This window comes from Anopheles funestus, chromosome X (assembly GCF_943734845.2).
Source record: "Anopheles funestus chromosome X, idAnoFuneDA-416_04, whole genome shotgun sequence".
Lineage (NCBI taxonomy): Eukaryota > Metazoa > Arthropoda > Insecta > Diptera > Culicidae > Anopheles > Anopheles funestus.
Genome location: NC_064597.1, coordinates 4,003,862 through 4,019,731, shown reverse-complemented (window position 1 = coordinate 4,019,731; position 15,870 = coordinate 4,003,862). Strand labels below are relative to the sequence as shown.

General features: G+C 47.3%; 3 protein-coding genes across 15 annotated transcripts in view; 2 read left to right on the top strand and 1 right to left on the bottom strand.

The window, feature by feature from the left end:
- Nucleotides 1–6,318, top strand: part of LOC125765238 (monocarboxylate transporter 12-like) — a 54,842-nt gene extending 48,524 nt beyond the window's left edge. For all 10 annotated transcript variants that reach the window (XM_049430233.1, XM_049430227.1, XM_049430217.1 and 7 more), the window contains 5 exons: nt 3,287–3,460; nt 3,523–3,925; nt 4,002–4,547; nt 4,764–5,058; nt 5,165–6,318. In XM_049430233.1, the coding sequence (XP_049286190.1) occupies nt 3,287–3,460; nt 3,523–3,925; nt 4,002–4,547; nt 4,764–5,058; nt 5,165–5,818 (2,072 nt within the window). In that variant the 3' untranslated portion in view covers nt 5,819–6,318. The remainder of the gene's footprint in view (nt 1–3,286; nt 3,461–3,522; nt 3,926–4,001; nt 4,548–4,763; nt 5,059–5,164) is intronic.
- Nucleotides 6,319–8,741: 2,423 nt separating this feature from the next.
- Nucleotides 8,742–12,578, bottom strand: LOC125770513 (arginine/serine-rich protein PNISR). Of its 2 annotated transcripts, XM_049440216.1 has the most exons (8): nt 12,392–12,578; nt 11,211–12,318; nt 11,015–11,122; nt 10,822–10,918; nt 10,595–10,648; nt 10,372–10,538; nt 9,991–10,315; nt 8,742–9,921 (listed from the first exon to the last, which is right to left on the bottom strand). In XM_049440216.1, exons 2-8 carry the CDS (start codon nt 12,207–12,209, stop codon nt 9,194–9,196), a joined length of 2,478 nt encoding a protein of 825 aa, XP_049296173.1. In that variant the 5' UTR covers nt 12,210–12,318; nt 12,392–12,578; the 3' UTR covers nt 8,742–9,193. The 2 variants fall into 2 exon arrangements, with proteins under 2 accessions (XP_049296173.1, XP_049296182.1); XM_049440225.1 differs by lacking the exon at nt 12,392–12,578 and having other exon boundaries at nt 11,211–12,385.
- Nucleotides 12,579–12,745: 167 nt separating this feature from the next.
- Nucleotides 12,746–15,851, top strand: LOC125770526 (NADH-ubiquinone oxidoreductase 49 kDa subunit-like). Of its 3 annotated transcripts, XM_049440250.1 has the most exons (3): nt 12,746–12,939; nt 15,273–15,411; nt 15,479–15,851. In XM_049440250.1, the coding sequence occupies exons 1-3, from the start codon at nt 12,785–12,787 to the stop codon at nt 15,797–15,799; spliced, it is 615 nt and encodes a 204-aa protein (XP_049296207.1). In that variant the 5' UTR covers nt 12,746–12,784; the 3' UTR covers nt 15,800–15,851. The 3 variants fall into 3 exon arrangements, with proteins under 3 accessions (XP_049296207.1, XP_049296194.1, XP_049296203.1); XM_049440237.1 differs by lacking the exons at nt 15,273–15,411; nt 15,479–15,851 and adding an exon at nt 13,353–15,138; XM_049440246.1 differs by lacking the exons at nt 12,746–12,939; nt 15,273–15,411; nt 15,479–15,851 and adding exons at nt 12,976–13,226; nt 13,353–15,138.
- The last annotated feature ends 19 nt before the right edge of the window (nt 15,852–15,870 follow it).

The following is a 15,870-nucleotide window of genomic DNA, read 5'->3' as shown; positions in this document are numbered from 1 at the left end:
ACGCGAGTTTTGCGGTTTGCCTCCGCATGTCGGTTGATTTATCATTCGCACTGTAAGCTCTCGTCGCTCGCATACATACGGAGTCGGATGCAACCTCCGATGAATTTCCATTTCAATTCAACGCCGTGCGTAAAATGTGCGATCATCAGCATCAGTGTCAGCATCATTTTTTTCCCCCTTCCTTTCGGTTACGTCTAATATTGCCATTCCCAAAAGTGGGTTTTATGCCATACCAACAAACATAAGTTGTACGAGATATATTCACTCACACACACCCACACATACAGCAAGTCAATGATTTTTTTTTGGGAAAAAGGTTGATAAACACAGAAACACCGCGTAACAGTCCGGCATTCGGGCGGACATATCTTTTTTGGTGGAAAATGTAATTTAGCAGCCATCCCGCTGAATTATGGCGCGTCGGTTGCTTTCAACCAGTAGCGTCATCTCACCCCCTCCCCCCCTCCCCCCTCCTCCTCCTCCCATTAACAATTTTTAGACGCCTAGACGATGTCTGTTTCTTCTGGGTTTTGCTATTTCTCCACTACATCTCGTCGCCATCGCTAAAGGTGGTTGTTTATGTTTGAGGATCATGTGCAAATGGTGCAATCTATCCTTCTGAATGTGTGTTTCCCCGTAACCGTAAAAGGATTTAAAGAAATTCGCGAAACAACGCGTGATTCATGATGTTTCATTCAAACAAAAAAGAAAGGAATCAAATGGACGTTACGAGGCGTTACGAGGACGTTATGAAGGCATTTATATGACCAAATAACATTTAATTGCAAATGAGCGATTGTAAAACAACAACGAGCGTACCATACAATTCACATTAGCAACTAAACAACCCATTTCAGCAGGAAGTTATTAAAACGCATCCTTCTTCAATCTCCACATTTCGCTCAAAACTCCCAAACTGGAAACAGCTGCTAAACTCATTAGATGCCTCGCCGGAGTCGCATTACATTTGCTACGATTTTAAGCAACTGCAACGGCGACACTCAACTGTCCCGAATGCGGTTCCCAAATGCCGCACTGTGGTTGTGGATGTGTTGAAAAGTTTCGCTCGCCTCATCCTGACGCCACGGCGGGGTTCCAGTTCAAGCGTAACCGGAAAACACACATAAGGTTCGATTTGCTCAGTCATCCGTTTTTTTCCCCCGGAAAAGCGTGCGGAAGGGATGGAGGGGAGGGGGGGAGGGGGAGAGGGGGAGAGGTGGAGTAGTTTCGAAAGCTTTTTTTTCTTCATCGGGCACCAGAGCGACAGCGATTAAGTGGAAAATAAAAATTAAAAACATAAAACATTCCCGGCCAACCATGTTTTTCTCCACATACACACACCTATACAATTGAATGAAGAAAAACAAAAAACAAGAAGAGAAAAAACACGTCGATGTGGAGGTAAAAGTTTTAATGGTTCCCTTTTTTTTTGCTATAACTTCCATCCCGGGGAAAACCAGGCGGGGGGAAACACTTTTATAGCCTTTACACAGCCCGTTGTTTGCCGATTTGAAATTGTATTTAACGCTGATTGCATTGATCTCTTGTCCATCTTCTTGCCGCACCGTTCGTCGCCGCATTTGAAACGATTATAAACTTCCTCCCTTTCCGAGTGCAGGATGAAGCTTGCCAGCGTGTACAAAACAAACGCGCACCGATGCAGGGGGATGCTATAACAAATATTTCCAACTACACCGTTGTCGATCCTTGCTGCCGACAGGCAGCTCGTGTGGGCGAGGCAGATTAGAGCCCATGAAGCTATTAAGACATGCTTGGATACCGGCTATCTTAGTTGGGAGTGACAAAAGCCCAGTAATAACTGACAGCAGCTTGGTTGTGGATCGTTTATCTAAACACCGCCATCCCGGATCCCAGGGAGTTTGACCTAGTTGAGTGAGTTCCAACTTCCACTCCACGATCGGGTAGCATCTTCTTGTAACGTTCATTGGCATAAGGGTTTCTGTTTTATTTTAAAACCTGTTTATTTACTTGCGTTTGGAGCTCTGTTTCAATGTGTCTAAGTTCCTTTGTAGAATCTCTATTAGTAACTCTATCCCTGATGGTGTAACTCACAATCATCTACACATAAAAACGGTCTCAGACACTCAAAACGTAATTTCAAGTCTCTTTTTCAAGAGCTTTTACAATAATTCTTTCACAAGTGTCACTTAATTTAATCTTTATTTTTTTCTAATTTTTAATTATTTTTTTTGTTTTAAACATTTTTTGAGTGAAAAGAAACTAATAGCAACCAATTGGCATTAAAATAAATCAATTTAAATTTTTTTGCAAAATTTCCCAAAAAAATGGCAAGGGGTAAGCCTTATGAAATTTTCGAGTGGAAAATTTTTTTGAATTTTTTTTCTGAATTTTCATTCTTTTTTTACTTTAAAGCACTATTTAAGTGAAAAGAAACTTATTGCAACAAATTCGCATTAAAATAAATCAAATTATAAAATTTTGCTAAATTACCCAAAAAAAGCTAAGGATCAAAAACTCTCCTCCTAACGCACAAATAACGCAAATTAAAATGAATCCTAACACTTTTTCCAACTTCATTCCATACGCCGGGCCAGTCAATCTCATTGGTTTAACAAATCACAGCATTTCGCGTAAAGAAAGGAAGAAGCAGAAAAAAACTTTACCCAGCATTATTAACTCATCATGCTATCTCCGCCACAATTCATCATATTTATCTTTCAACCCAACACTAATAAATCATCCCGTGTCGTACCGCTTGTTTCCATGGACGGATCCAAAAAGGGTAACCGAAAAGCACCACACAAAAGTGATCTAGTTGTGATGCCTGTTCGGGTGGTTACGGTCGGCGAAAAACTTGTTGTATCAATAAGCAACCCAAGGGAGGAGCAAACAAAAAAAAAAACAAATGTTGGTGATGAAATTAAAACATGAGGATGAAGTTACCAACTGTGACTTGAGGGGTTACATTATTAGATCAAACGTATTTCATAAGAGCGCTGTGAACGAATAAACAGAAAAAAAGGACACACAATGTCTTACCACCGATTTATGATTTATGCGGCACTTTATGGAATTAAATTCTACGCGAGAGTGTCTAGCGAGATATAAAAACATATCTCATCAATATCCTCCATTGCTGATGAGTAGTTATTCGTGCACAGTAATGGTATTTCTACATTAAAGTACCCATAAATATTACCGCCCTTTTAGCTATCCCGCCTCAAGAATTCTCCAAGAGTCCTTCTCCACACCGAAGCAAGACACTGATGCATCTTTCGTTTGGATCTCTTTTCTATCTCCACAGGATGGTTGGGCGCACTGTCAACAGCGGTAGCACTCTTCATATCACCCATCACGATCGCGGTATGCAAACGGAAGTCAACGCGACTCACCGCTGTCATCGGTGGACTGGTGACCGCACTGGGTTGCCTCTTCACATCCTTCGCCTCTCAGTTTCACCAGCTATTCTTCAGCTATGGTAAGCTTCAACCACCCCCTTGTGGCGGCTTTAAATAACATTCGCCCACAACTTCCCAACAGGTGCCGTCGTAGGTGTCGGTGTTGGGATGACGCGCGACTGCTCCACCCTGATGGTGGCACAGTACTTCAAGAAGCGGCGCGAATTCGTCGAGATATTTATCGTGTCCGGCTCCGGGCTCGGTATCGCCGTCATGTCAAGCTTTATCAAGTCGGCGATCGATGCGATCGGGTGGCGGTTGGGACTGCAGGCCGTCACCGGCACTGTCTTTATCACGTTCATCCTCGGCACCTGCTACCGGTCCGCCTCGCTCTATCATCCGCAGCGGCGCGCGATCCTGCACCTGAAGAACCAGAAGCGTAAAATTAAGGACAAGAACAAACATGACGATCGGCCACCGTTCTTCGATTTTAGCACGCTGCGCAGCAAAACCGTACGCATACTGCTCGCATCAACAGGCATTGGGTAGGACCCGTAGGCTACTGCACCGAGCTGAGACACACTGAGCTTATTTGGGTTTTGGTTTTGTTTCTCTTTTAAGTGCGTTCGGTATCAACACACCGATCTTCTACCTAGCACACGAAGTGCAGAAGGATGGCATTGGCGATAAGGTAATGATCTTGCAGATCTACCTCGGACTGGCCTGGACACTCGGGTGCACCGCGTTCGGGCTGCTGGTCGTACGGAACAGCGTCGAATGTCGCATCGCCCGCCAGTATCTCTGCCAAACCGCCATCTTTATGTGTGGCGTTTGCATACTCGCGCTTACCGCTGTGCACGGTAACTACCACGGGTACGTGATGTTCGTCTGGATCTACGGTATCTTCTGCGGCGGCTATCACTACTCACTCAAGATGTACACCTACGAGAAGGTGCGGGCACGCAACTTCGCCCGTGCCTGGGGTTTCGTCCAGTTTGCCCAGGCAATACCGATCGCACTCGGTGTACCGATCTCTGGCTACATGAACGACAGTGGATCCGGCACCGCTGGCTACTACTTCAGTTCAGGCTGTGCCATCGTCGGCAGTGTCCTAATGTTTCTGATCGATCTGCACCGGCGTTCCGTGTCACGCCACAAACACACCAGGTAGGTCTTCATGTTTATCTCGCAAAACCTCAATACTTCAAGCTTCAACCTGAGGTGGCTGTAGTTATTGAGGTGATGTGAGATCTTGGTTTGAATTCTTCGTCCAACTTTCTTCACTTCTTTCCTAATGATCTTCAATGATCTCTTATTCTCTCTTTCTCAATCTCTACTTCTTTTCTTTAAATCTCCTTTATTTGCCGGATCTCTAACCTAAAGAGCGAACGGTACACGCCACCTGTGCGTCTCGGAAACCTGCCCCCAGCGCCGCAAACTCTCCTTCTCGCAAGAGCCGGACAACGAACCGGGCATAATTACCGGCAACACGGCAATGATGATCGGTCCAGAGCTGCTCATTCCGCCACTCAGCGACGGTATCGTGGAGCCAATCAACGGACTAGACAAACCAGAGCTCACCTGCATCTCCGAGGAGGGTATAGCCGACATGGATCTACCGGATAACTTGCTGGACGATCTCGACTACGTCGGTGATTGCATTACCTCGTGCAATAAGGTACTGTCTACTTCGGAGATGGAATCAGAGTCACACTAGCCGAATTCTTGAATACGCTCCAGAGATCCCATCACTATTACTGACGTTAACTCTTCCATCCCCACAGGTGGAAAACTATCTCATGCTGAGCGAGTTCGAGAACAACCTCAGTGCCGAAGTTCCTATCCTGCTAGACAAGCGGGGCCGCCGGTTATCACTCTCCAAAACGAAGGCACTGCTCGGTGGCCATCTTGGAGCGGCACCGGGTAGTACATTACTAGCGACCCAACACCATCCCGAATGTCCCATCGAACATTCGCTCGGACAGGCGTCAGTAGCGGCTGGCCATCCCGGTGATGCAAACGGTCTCGCCCTGTTGCATCCCCACCAGTCACACCACCATAGTCAGCACCATCATCCCCATCATCATCACCATCATCATCATCCCCATCATCACCAGCAACAGCCAGCGAATGGTGATCTGGGCAAGAATGTGTCACCGCTGGTGACGAAATCGGACTCTGCACCACAGAACACGATCGGCGGTGGTGGCACCGGTGGAGGACGGGTTGGAGTGGAAGGTGGCAAACAGGCGGCCGGTAATGGGGGTGGCAGCAGCACCAGCAACAACAGTAGTGGTAGTAGTAGTAGCAGTGCCGTCACCTCCAACACCCTTCAGCCTCAGCAGCACTGCAGACTGAACAGCAAATGGCGCCCGAGCCAACAGGTCGGGTTTCTCAACAACCGCGTTATATCTGTGATCGATGAAGCCTCAGTTTAGAAACATGTTGGTGTGTGTTTGTGTATGTGTGTGGTTGACAAGCGGGACAGGATATTAGGGATATAGAGCTATAGAGAGAGAGAGAGGAGGTGCGTTACAGCAGAAAAATCTGATAAAAAAACAATACGCCAACAAACAAAACAGTCACAAATATGGAAATAGATGCCCGGCCGCCAGTAATGGGTACTCCAAAATGCACTATTGTACATAGTACTTACGGTAGTTTTATCGATGTATATCTGCTAGGATGCTGCACGCTTGTACGTTACGTTTAATGTGCGTTACTTTAATTCTAAACCTAAGCGAAAGATGTTTACACGGCACTTTTTCTGTAGAGAACAATTGACTGATTGATTTTGTGTGTGTGTGTGCGTGTATCATTGTTTTTATGTTTTAGTTCTATTATGTTACATTGAAGAAGGTCGCCATGTTTTTTTTTTTACGCTCAACGTCCCCAAAACGTTCCGCCATTAATGGCGTTCTGTTGCATTCTCCTTTTTGCTCTCACAAACACGGACACTTTACAAAAAAAAATGAAGATGCACAGTTTTCAAACTATTCTTATCTTTCTAGAGTTTTCTCTTAATCTACTTAAAAAAAACAACAAAACCCACACACTCCAACTAGCCAACTGTAGTGATTCCCCCTTCCTCCATAAATCTTCCCCCTTGTCATCACTCTTCTTAATCTCAAAAAAACGAATTGTCACATATTTTCAAAATTTTCTAAAAAAAAATGCTAGCAAATCTAATACGAACAGGAGGAGGGGGGACCAGTATGGAATCGTGCACAAACAAAAATAAAATAATTATAATTATAATAACCGAAAACGCTGCCAATCCATCCCTCCTTACTCGTACGAGCGTGTGTAAGATAAATGATATACACAACACTATTAGTAGAGGCGTTTTACATATTACAATAGAGTATACATACCACTGTACACAGTCACGCTATATTGTGTTGAGAATCCTCACACCTTCTTCTTTCTTCCCTCTCTTCCGCCAAGACACACCGTGAGGACACGGAAGGGCGGGGGGGGGGGGGGGGAGGGGGGGGGGAGAGGGTGAGTTGGGAAGGGGGTTGAGATAACGAAAATTGCGAAAGTGTTCTAATCCGCAGGCAACAACAACAAAAAAAACGCAACTCAACATAAAATGGGGCCACGTGCTGACCAGAATACTGACTGTAGCGTTTTAATAAAAACCAGATGAAACCAATTAGCGTTACGTTTAGTGTGTTTGTTTCCATTTCCGCTATTAACTATTGTTATTCTCCCTTTCGCATTGATTCTTTCATTTGCTACAGTAACACACGGGAGAAAAATGATTTCAAGTTGGAATTATAATTCTATTTCTGCGATAAAAAACGGTTTTACTTTGTTACGGGGGAAGGGGGGCGAAGGGAGATTGGTGACATAAATGGTTTTTTTTTTGCTAAATCGAACTCGGTTCCCGGTGAGAGAAAAAACTCGAAACTACCATAGTTTGTTTTTTACAATCGTGAACATTTTAAACAATAGCATTAGCACTATATTTTTGCACGTTACCTTGCTTGAAAAAAAAATAATCATTTCGTCGCTTGGTGGCACGCAGTTCAATTAAAGTACGGACTCTGTCACGGTTTGTGTCGGCACGTAAATATTCATTTACGATAAAGATTTTTTTTTTCTAGCTGTCCGTTACTTGGTGCTCACATGGTAACAACAATTGCTTCATTTGCACAATTTAAATAAAAGAATGATAAATAAAAAATTATTTAAAAAAATACACACATCAGTAGCCACTTGGAAGGTCGCTTTGATGATGATGATTATAAAGTTATTAAATTTTAAATAAACCATCCTATACTCTGCCATATGCCGAACGGGATGGCCATCCGCCATCGGTTGATCGGTTCTGTAAATCGGTAGCCTTTGGAAACTAGCCCTAACCGTACTAGGTATAATTTTCAAATTCTACTTCTAATAATACGAAGATTAAGGTGAAAAAACCGGGACCTTGTCTCTACCTTGTCCTGCAATGCATTTTCATATTCATATACGCACTAGCTACCGGCTTGTCTTTACAATTTGTGTTTGTATGTGCCTTTTTTTTTGTTTTAGAATTCCTTATTCCTCGCCGCTACTTTGAAGATAACTAGAGTGTGTGAGGGGGCTTTTGTGTAGTGATGGGTTCTCGGAATCTCACCCACGGCTCGGAAACGCTTCCGAGCATAGCAACTCCGGTCCCGATTCCGGCTCGGTTAAAACCACGATTCCGCCCGGAGCCGCCCGGAGCCGTCCGGAGCCGCTAATCGGCAGCCGGAGCCGTCGGAGCCGTCCGGAACCGTCCGGAGCCGTCGGAGCCGTCGGAGCCGTCCGGTGTCGCTAGTCGGCAGCCGTCGGAGCCGTCCGGAGTCGCTAGTCGGCAGCCGGAGCCGTCGGAATCGTCGGAGCCTCCCGGAATCGTCTGGAGCCGTCCGGAACCGTCCTGAGCCGTCGAATCCGTCCGGAGCCGTCGAATCCGTCCGGAGCCGTCGGAACCGTCCGGAACCGTCGGAATCGTCGGAGCCGCTAGTCGGCAGCCGTCGGAGACGTCCTGAGCCGTCGAAGCCGTCGGAGCCGTCCTGAGCCGTCCTGAGCCGTCGAAGCCGTCGGAGCCGTCGGAGCCGTCCGGAGCCGTCGGAGTCGTCGGAGCAGTCCGACTCCGACGGCTCCGACAGCTCCGGACGGCTCCGACGACTGCCGACTAGCGGCTCCGGACGGCTTCGACGGCTCAGGACGGCTCCATACGGCTCCGACGGCTCCGGACGGCTCCGACGGCTGCCGACTAGCGGCTGCGGATGGCTCCGGGCGGCTCCTGACAGTTCCAGACCGCCCCGACGATTCCGACGGCTCCGGCTGCCGACTAGCGGCTCCGGACGGCTCCGGACGGTTCCGAATTCGGAGTATTGCACTTACCTGCCTGAGCCGCTTCCAATATTTATGCAGTCATTCGGAAGCGATTCCGTTTTTTTTGTCCAATTTACCCATCACTACTTTTGTGTGTCTGGGAGGAGGGGGCTGCGGGAGAGGATTGTTGGGGGGATGAATATTGGTGTTCAGGTAGGTGAAATTGTAGCGTGTTGTTGTTGGTGTTGTGTGTGTGTGTATATAAGTGTATCTGTGTTGTGTTTTCTTTATACATACTTTCCCTAATTTATCACACTGATTTGACTCTCGGTGAATTATGCAAGGCTGCTCGGAGAACAGGGTGTTCCATAAATTACTTGCCCGTTCCGCATAATGGAAACCCCCCCGTGTCGCCGACCACCGTGTATTCACCGATAGTACATTTCAAATAACTAAAATGCCACTAGAACAGGCTGTTTTTTTTGTTGTTGTGGCGCAAGCGCTTAAAACCGCCGCCGGGAAGAATATTTCGACGAGGACCGTGAACGGGAGCGGGATGAGTTGCCACTGTCACGGCGGTGACGGCGCGATGATGAGTAGGACGACGGTGAATGGCGATCGAGCGGCGAACGGTCCCGATCGTGGCGCGATCGTTTGGACGAGGAGCGCCTCCGTTGGCCCGAGCGTGAATAGTGACTGTTCGGTGACTGGGTGGACCGGGACGAACGGGAATCGAACGAACCGGACCGGGAAGCGCTCGTGCGTGAACCGTGCGATGAGCGTGACCGGGAACGGTCGCGATACTTCCGGCGGTAGCTACCGCTATCACTTTCCTCCCCGAGGGATTTTTTGCCACCGTCGCTGTTCGATGGCGGGTTGCTTTTGACCAGTTCGCTCAGTGCCTTCGGGCAGCCGGTTCCCTTCGGACCGGGCGTAATGCTGTAGATCGTTTGGTATGGTTGACCCGATGGTATGCTCAAGTACGCGTTATAGGACTGTTGGGCCGCCGTCTGGCGTGGCTTACTCTCCTGTGCTGGGTATTTCGGGCGTACAGTACTCCCACCAACGGTAGCTACATTCTTTGCAGCAGGCTGCTGTTCTAGCGCCTTGCTGGGACACGCCGTTTCTGCTGACGGTGATACAATCGAAACATGCGTAATGTGTGTCGTACGCACCGTATCGCGTGGATCACTGAAGCGCGACACACGTTTTTCACGTCGCTTACGTACCACTAAAATGAAACCGTTTATACACGCATATCGACTACTAAGTCTCTGTCAAGTTAATAATTAGTACGCACCATTTTCCTGACTACCGCTAGCCCGATTCGTTTGGTCCGACTGTTGGGCTGTGCTGCCGAAAGGCGTAAACAGTGACGTACCGAATCCGTTACCGGTACCTGCCTTGCCGTGGCGTGGAGATTCTGTCCGCCCCTCACGCGCTGGATCGGAATCAGCGTCATCGCTTCGCTGACCGTGCTGCCCCTCATACGAACCCTCATCCGACGACAACGGTTCCGTCTGCAATTCGGCATTATGTGGCGTATATTCCGACACCTCGCCCAGCCATTTTTCGATTTGCGCTGCAGTGGATTTGAAATTCTGCTGCCGGACAAGTATTTTTTCCTGTAACAGAAGCAGAATAAGTTTCTTAACGTGTCGCAGCGTGGGGATCAACATACCATCATTTTACGCATCGCTTCCGTGTCGGATACATCGTCATCCGAATTGTTCGCACTTTCCAAATCGGATGTAACGTTGACACTGTTCGAACCTTTGCTAATGTCGTTCGTCATCTGATCTTCTTCTTCGTCCTCATCCTCATCACTGTCGCCGTATATACCGAGGCCTGTAACAAATATTATACAGTAAAAACCCATTCTCCATACGGCAACATCATCATACCAAGTCCTCTGGTATACGTCGCACGTCCAACATTAGATGTGGCAGCTTGTTTAGCTATAGTGTTCGTAATGTTTTGTAGAAATAAAAACAATTAATCAACGTGAAATGATGGTAAAACATTTATCCTAACAGTTCCTACATAAAAAAAAATCTAATTTCATAATTTCTCCCACCTTAATTGAAACTGAACGCCTTATAAAACACATCAAACACTGAACCCGACTTACCTTTTCGCTTCTGCACCTTGCTCTGCTCCTCTTGGGCGATGCCAAGTAATACTTCATTAGTTGTTTCCATAAAAACTTCAGTCAATATTTTCTTTGTCTGAACAACAACGTTTGGCATGATAAAATGATATCAAAAATAGAGGAAAAATGAATAATATGTTTGCAAATAAATTTTAACCAATGCAATGCATACAATCTGTTCAATGTTCTGCTCATTTAATGCCACCTTCTCTTGCTTCGGTTGCGATTCTTCCTGCTCTAGCGGTGCACTTAATGGTAGGGTCAGCTCCTCTCGACTAGGCTAAAGAACAATATGGGATAATTTATTTTAAAAATTATTTTAATCATTAATAAAACTAATGAGTAATGTTTTTCAAAGCGATAAATACCGATGGCGACAAGGAGTGTAGATTTTGCTGGCTGGATAGTTTCTCTTCCCGCTGACGGTGTTCTTGCTCGCGTTTTAACTTTTGCTGCTTTTCCCGTTCCATCTTTTCTAAACCTTCGCGTATCCAGGCAGGAAGCATCATACGCTTTTCCTCATTGATTGTGGCAGAACCAGCACCACCACCACCGCTAACATTTTCCTTCGCATCGATACGGTGCACATCGGCGGAAGATGACGCGCTTATCTTTATCTCGCGATCCATCAACCCGGGCAACCGGGATGGTTTCGTCGGTTGCGTGCTGAACGTGCGTCGGTTTGCCGCCGTCTGTTCACGCGGCATCGTCGCGGAATCTTTGGGATAGGCGACCGGGAAGAGATGGCTGTTTTTCGCCTGCCACAGCGCAATGGCAGCGGCAGCTGATGCCGGCGGACCGGTGCCGGACCTTTGCTGAGTGTCGGTAAGCTTTTGATTGTTTGGAAGCGCTTGTGGCGCATGTTGGTTGCCAAGCGTCGACGTGCTGCCCATCGACATTGGCCACGACCAGGTTCGCCACGTCTCGTCGGCCGGCTGGCAATCGTTGGTGATTTTTGGTGGTGTCGGTGGAACCGGTATATCGCCATCATCTTCACGCTCTACCTCCATCGGGGCTTCACCCTGCTCTTCGAATTCAACCCCCGCAATGATTCGGTTCCTGGGAGGCGCATTGCTTCCAGCCGCACCATCAAATGTATCCCGATCGAACGATGGCGGTGGTGGCGGCGATGGAATCATGGTGGACATTGGCTGCATCCAGGTTTCACGCATCTTGATCCACTGCTGGGCCAGGGCGGCCCAGTCAACCTGATCGTTAGGCATGTTCTGGTAGTGGGACAGGGAGAACGCATTGCTACCCGGTACGAACGCACCCTGGTTCGGGCCAATGTCGGACATCATGGCGGAAAACAGTTGTCCCTGCTCCACCGGTCGGTTGGAATTCGAGGCACCGTGTCGATTCATCATATTACACCACTATTTCCGACGCCAAATCAGCATTATTTGTTCCCACCTAGCTTTGCACCAACTTGCAGCGACGATTCACCGAAGATGCTTGTTTGTATGGGATGCACGTCTGCGAACAGGCAATTGGAAAATCACACTTATCCACCAGCAGTTCGGATAATTGCAACCAAACCAAAACTGACCTGACAAAGCAGCCAACTTTAGGACACAGTTTAAATGAAGCAAACAAGCATTTAAACATCGAAATTAACACAAAACGTTCCGCACATCACGTCTTCAACATGAATATTTCTTCTTACCGATGGTTACTATACACATGCGTTTTGTTTTTCTTGGGGAGTTTTAGAATGCCCAAGGTGTATAGATACTGTGTCAGAATGACCAACACAAACACAAATAATAAGGTCCTTTCAACATACCGCCATCTTGCTTTTGGTTCTACTGTTAATTATTTTTTATTATCCTGCGATTAATATCCTTTTTTAAATGTACAAACTACAGCAAATAATTGTGAAATTAAAAAAGATATTAATTTCCGTATTATTACGAATTAGGTCAACCTTCTGTACACTGGTATGCGTACCACTGTGCTGCAGTGTATTGCACGTGTGAACGATGTCGAACGTGACAGCACTGACAGCTGTCACATACGTTTCGGTCAATTTCATATTGTTGTGCAGCAATTTTCCGCAGACGGAAAAACCATTTTCCAGTGGGCCCAGAACGTAGGGTAAGTTTTTGTCAGCGAGTAAAGCAAATTGAAATGCACGGTCAAGCTACATTTACGCGGTTACAGTGCGTAGCGTGATGCACGTAACGTATTTACGTTAATGTTATTGTTTGATTTTCTACTCGCGTACATATGAAATGACACTTGATGTGGGATGGCACGGGGCTAAATTCAATAAAAATTGTGTCAAACAGTGAAAAAGTGCAAAATACAGTCATTGCCGATACGAACCACACGTACAGGCACGTCCGTGTGTAGGAAAAAAAAGAACAAATACATCCCTGAAGGTGCGAACGATTTATCGCGATATTTTCCACCCACCACTGCACCAACTCCACCCTCCTGCGCACTAAACCGAATCGCTCCTAATCGAAACTGTGTTTTTCCTTTCCGTGTGTGTGTGTGTGTTTCAGCTCGATTGGAAAACCCCAGCAGAGAAAAGGGAAGGAAAAACGCTCCTCCGCGGCAGGTAGCAGCAGTTTTCGGCAAAGGATGGCATTCAGCGTGCTAAACACGGTCGCAAGGCGTACAGCCGCCAATGTTTATGTAACCGGTGGTGGGCTGCTGAAAAATGTCGCCGCTTTATATAATGCGCGCCAACCGTCCCGTTCCGCCGGCAAATGGTTCCCGGACGAGGAGTTTATCGATCAGTTTAAGGGACCGGTCATGTATCCGGATGAGGTGACCTCGCGCTGGAAGCTACCGCCATGGAACAGCAAGATCGCACCGGTGGAGAAGACGGTACGGAACCTAAGCCTTAACTTTGGGCCCCAGCATCCGGCTGCGCACGGTGTGTTGCGGTTGGTGCTGGAGCTGGACGGTGAGACAGTGATGCGTGCCGATCCGCACATTGGGCTGCTGCACCGTGGTACCGAGAAGCTGATCGAGTACAAGACGTACACACAGGCGTTACCGTACTTCGATCGTCTCGACTACGTGTCGATGATGTGCAATGAGCAGTGTTACTCGCTCGCGGTCGAAAAGCTGCTTAACATCGATATCCCGCTACGGGCGAAGTACATTCGGGTGCTGTTCGGTGAAATTACACGCATCCTGAACCACATCATGGCGGTCGGTACGCACGCACTGGATGTGGGTGCCCTAACACCGTTCTTCTGGCTGTTCGAGGAGCGCGAAAAGATGATGGAGTTCTACGAGCGTGTGTCCGGTGCCCGTATGCATGCCGCTTACATCCGGCCCGGTGGCGTCTCGCAAGATCTCCCACTCGGACTGCTCGACGACATCTACGAGTTTGCGTCCAAATTTGGCGAACGGTTGGACGAGGTGGAGGATGTGCTGACGACCAACCGTATCTGGGTGCAGCGCACGGTTGATATCGGTGTGGTATCGGCCGAGGATGCCCTAAACTACGGTTTCAGCGGTGTTATGTTGCGCGGTTCCGGCATCAAGTGGGATCTGCGCAAATCCCAACCGTACGATGCGTACGATCTGGTGGAGTTCGATGTGCCGATCGGTACGAAGGGCGATTGTTACGATCGCTATCTGTGCCGCATCGAGGAGATGCGTCAGTCGCTGCGCATCATCGACCAGTGCCTGAACCAGATGCCGGCCGGTGAGATTAAGACGGACGATGCGAAACTAACGCCACCGTCCCGTGGGGAGATGAAACATTCGATGGAAGCCCTCATACACCACTTCAAGCTGTTCACGCAAGGTTATCAGGTACCGCCCGGTGCGACGTACACCGCCGTCGAAGCACCGAAAGGTGAATTCGGGCTTTACCTCGTGTCGGACGGTTCCAGCCGACCGTACCGTTGCAAGATCAAAGCACCCGGATTCGCTCATCTGGCCGCGCTAGACAAAATCGGCCGCCATCACATGCTGGCCGATGTGGTAGCGATCATCGGTACGCTGGACGTAGTGTTTGGCGAGATTGATCGTTAAACAGTGTTTTAACCCGCGTTACGAGGATGGGGGGCACAACCGGGTTGCAATAGCGTTATACTCCTTTCGCCCACTGTTTTTTTTTGTCCGTTAAAAAGCTAGAACTTAAACGAAACCAATCGAGAAATCGTACTGGCGCGACCCCACATGAACAACGGTGCGAAAAGCTAGATTATTGTCGTCGAAAAATCGAAACGAACACTCACAAAACAAACAAACGCTTTCCTCGCGGTTTGCTGTTGTAAAGATTGAGTTATTGTAAATTGAGAATAAATAATAACACTAAAAATAAAACTGTTCCGCCCGACTATTCATTATAGGAACATCCTAAACGTATTTTTTTTTGATCAAAAATCCTTGCAGCGGGTTGGGTTACATACGGAAAAATTATTTTCCTTTTTAATAGTTTGTTGCTATTTTATTTACAGCCCAAGGAAAAGGAAAATAATGCAACTGTTACTCCTAAAGCGTGCGTTACATACCGCCAGCAAACCGAAAGTATCTGAAGTACTCACGGCATACCTGAAGCAATGTAACGAACCACCCTGGACATCATACTTCATCAAAGTAACTTATTTTTTTTAATTTAATTTTTTTTATAATTTTTTACTTACCGAGTTTAAACTGTTTTCAGCACTCCGACGTCTCTAACGATCAGTTCGGATGGTCACATTTCAACTGGACGCTCGATACGGGGACAAACTATCATATCCTCCGTACGGGATGTTACCCATACATGAAGTATCACTGTACGAAACGACCCTGGCAGGACCTAACGCTCGACGATCGCTTCTTTCGCTGTATCAAGGTGATTAACCTAGGACTGCCACAGCTATTCTATGGACTGGCGGCCATGTTTCTTATACGCCACGTCGAGTACGTCCGTATAAGGGACGATACGGCACCGATACCGATCTACTTCCTTTACGCGGAGGATAAAGGTTCGATGTATTAGGGTGCGAGAATAAATTATACAGCGGATTATTTCTTTGTTAACAATCTAACAATTTCTTTGCCTTCTTTTTT

What these genes read in the sequence shown, in the direction of transcription:
- LOC125770513 (XM_049440216.1), bottom strand. Translation starts at nt 12,209, where the DNA reads ATGATGAATCGACACGGTGCCTCGAATTCCAACCGACCGGTGGAGCAG. An exon ending in TACACTCCTTGTCGCCATCG is followed by an intron (nt 11,123 to 11,210) that starts GTATTTATCGCT and finishes ATTGTTCTTTAG; the next exon opens with CCTAGTCGAGAGGAGCTGAC. An exon ending in TAGCGGTAGTCAGGAAAATG is followed by an intron (nt 9,922 to 9,990) that starts GTGCGTACTAAT and finishes GTTTCATTTTAG; the next exon opens with TGGTACGTAAGCGACGTGAA.
- LOC125770526 (XM_049440237.1), top strand. Translation starts at nt 12,785, where the DNA reads ATGCGTACCACTGTGCTGCAGTGTATTGCACGTGTGAACGATGTCGAA. An exon ending in CAGTGGGCCCAGAACGTAGG is followed by an intron (nt 12,940 to 13,352) that starts GTAAGTTTTTGT and finishes TGTGTGTTTCAG; the next exon opens with CTCGATTGGAAAACCCCAGC.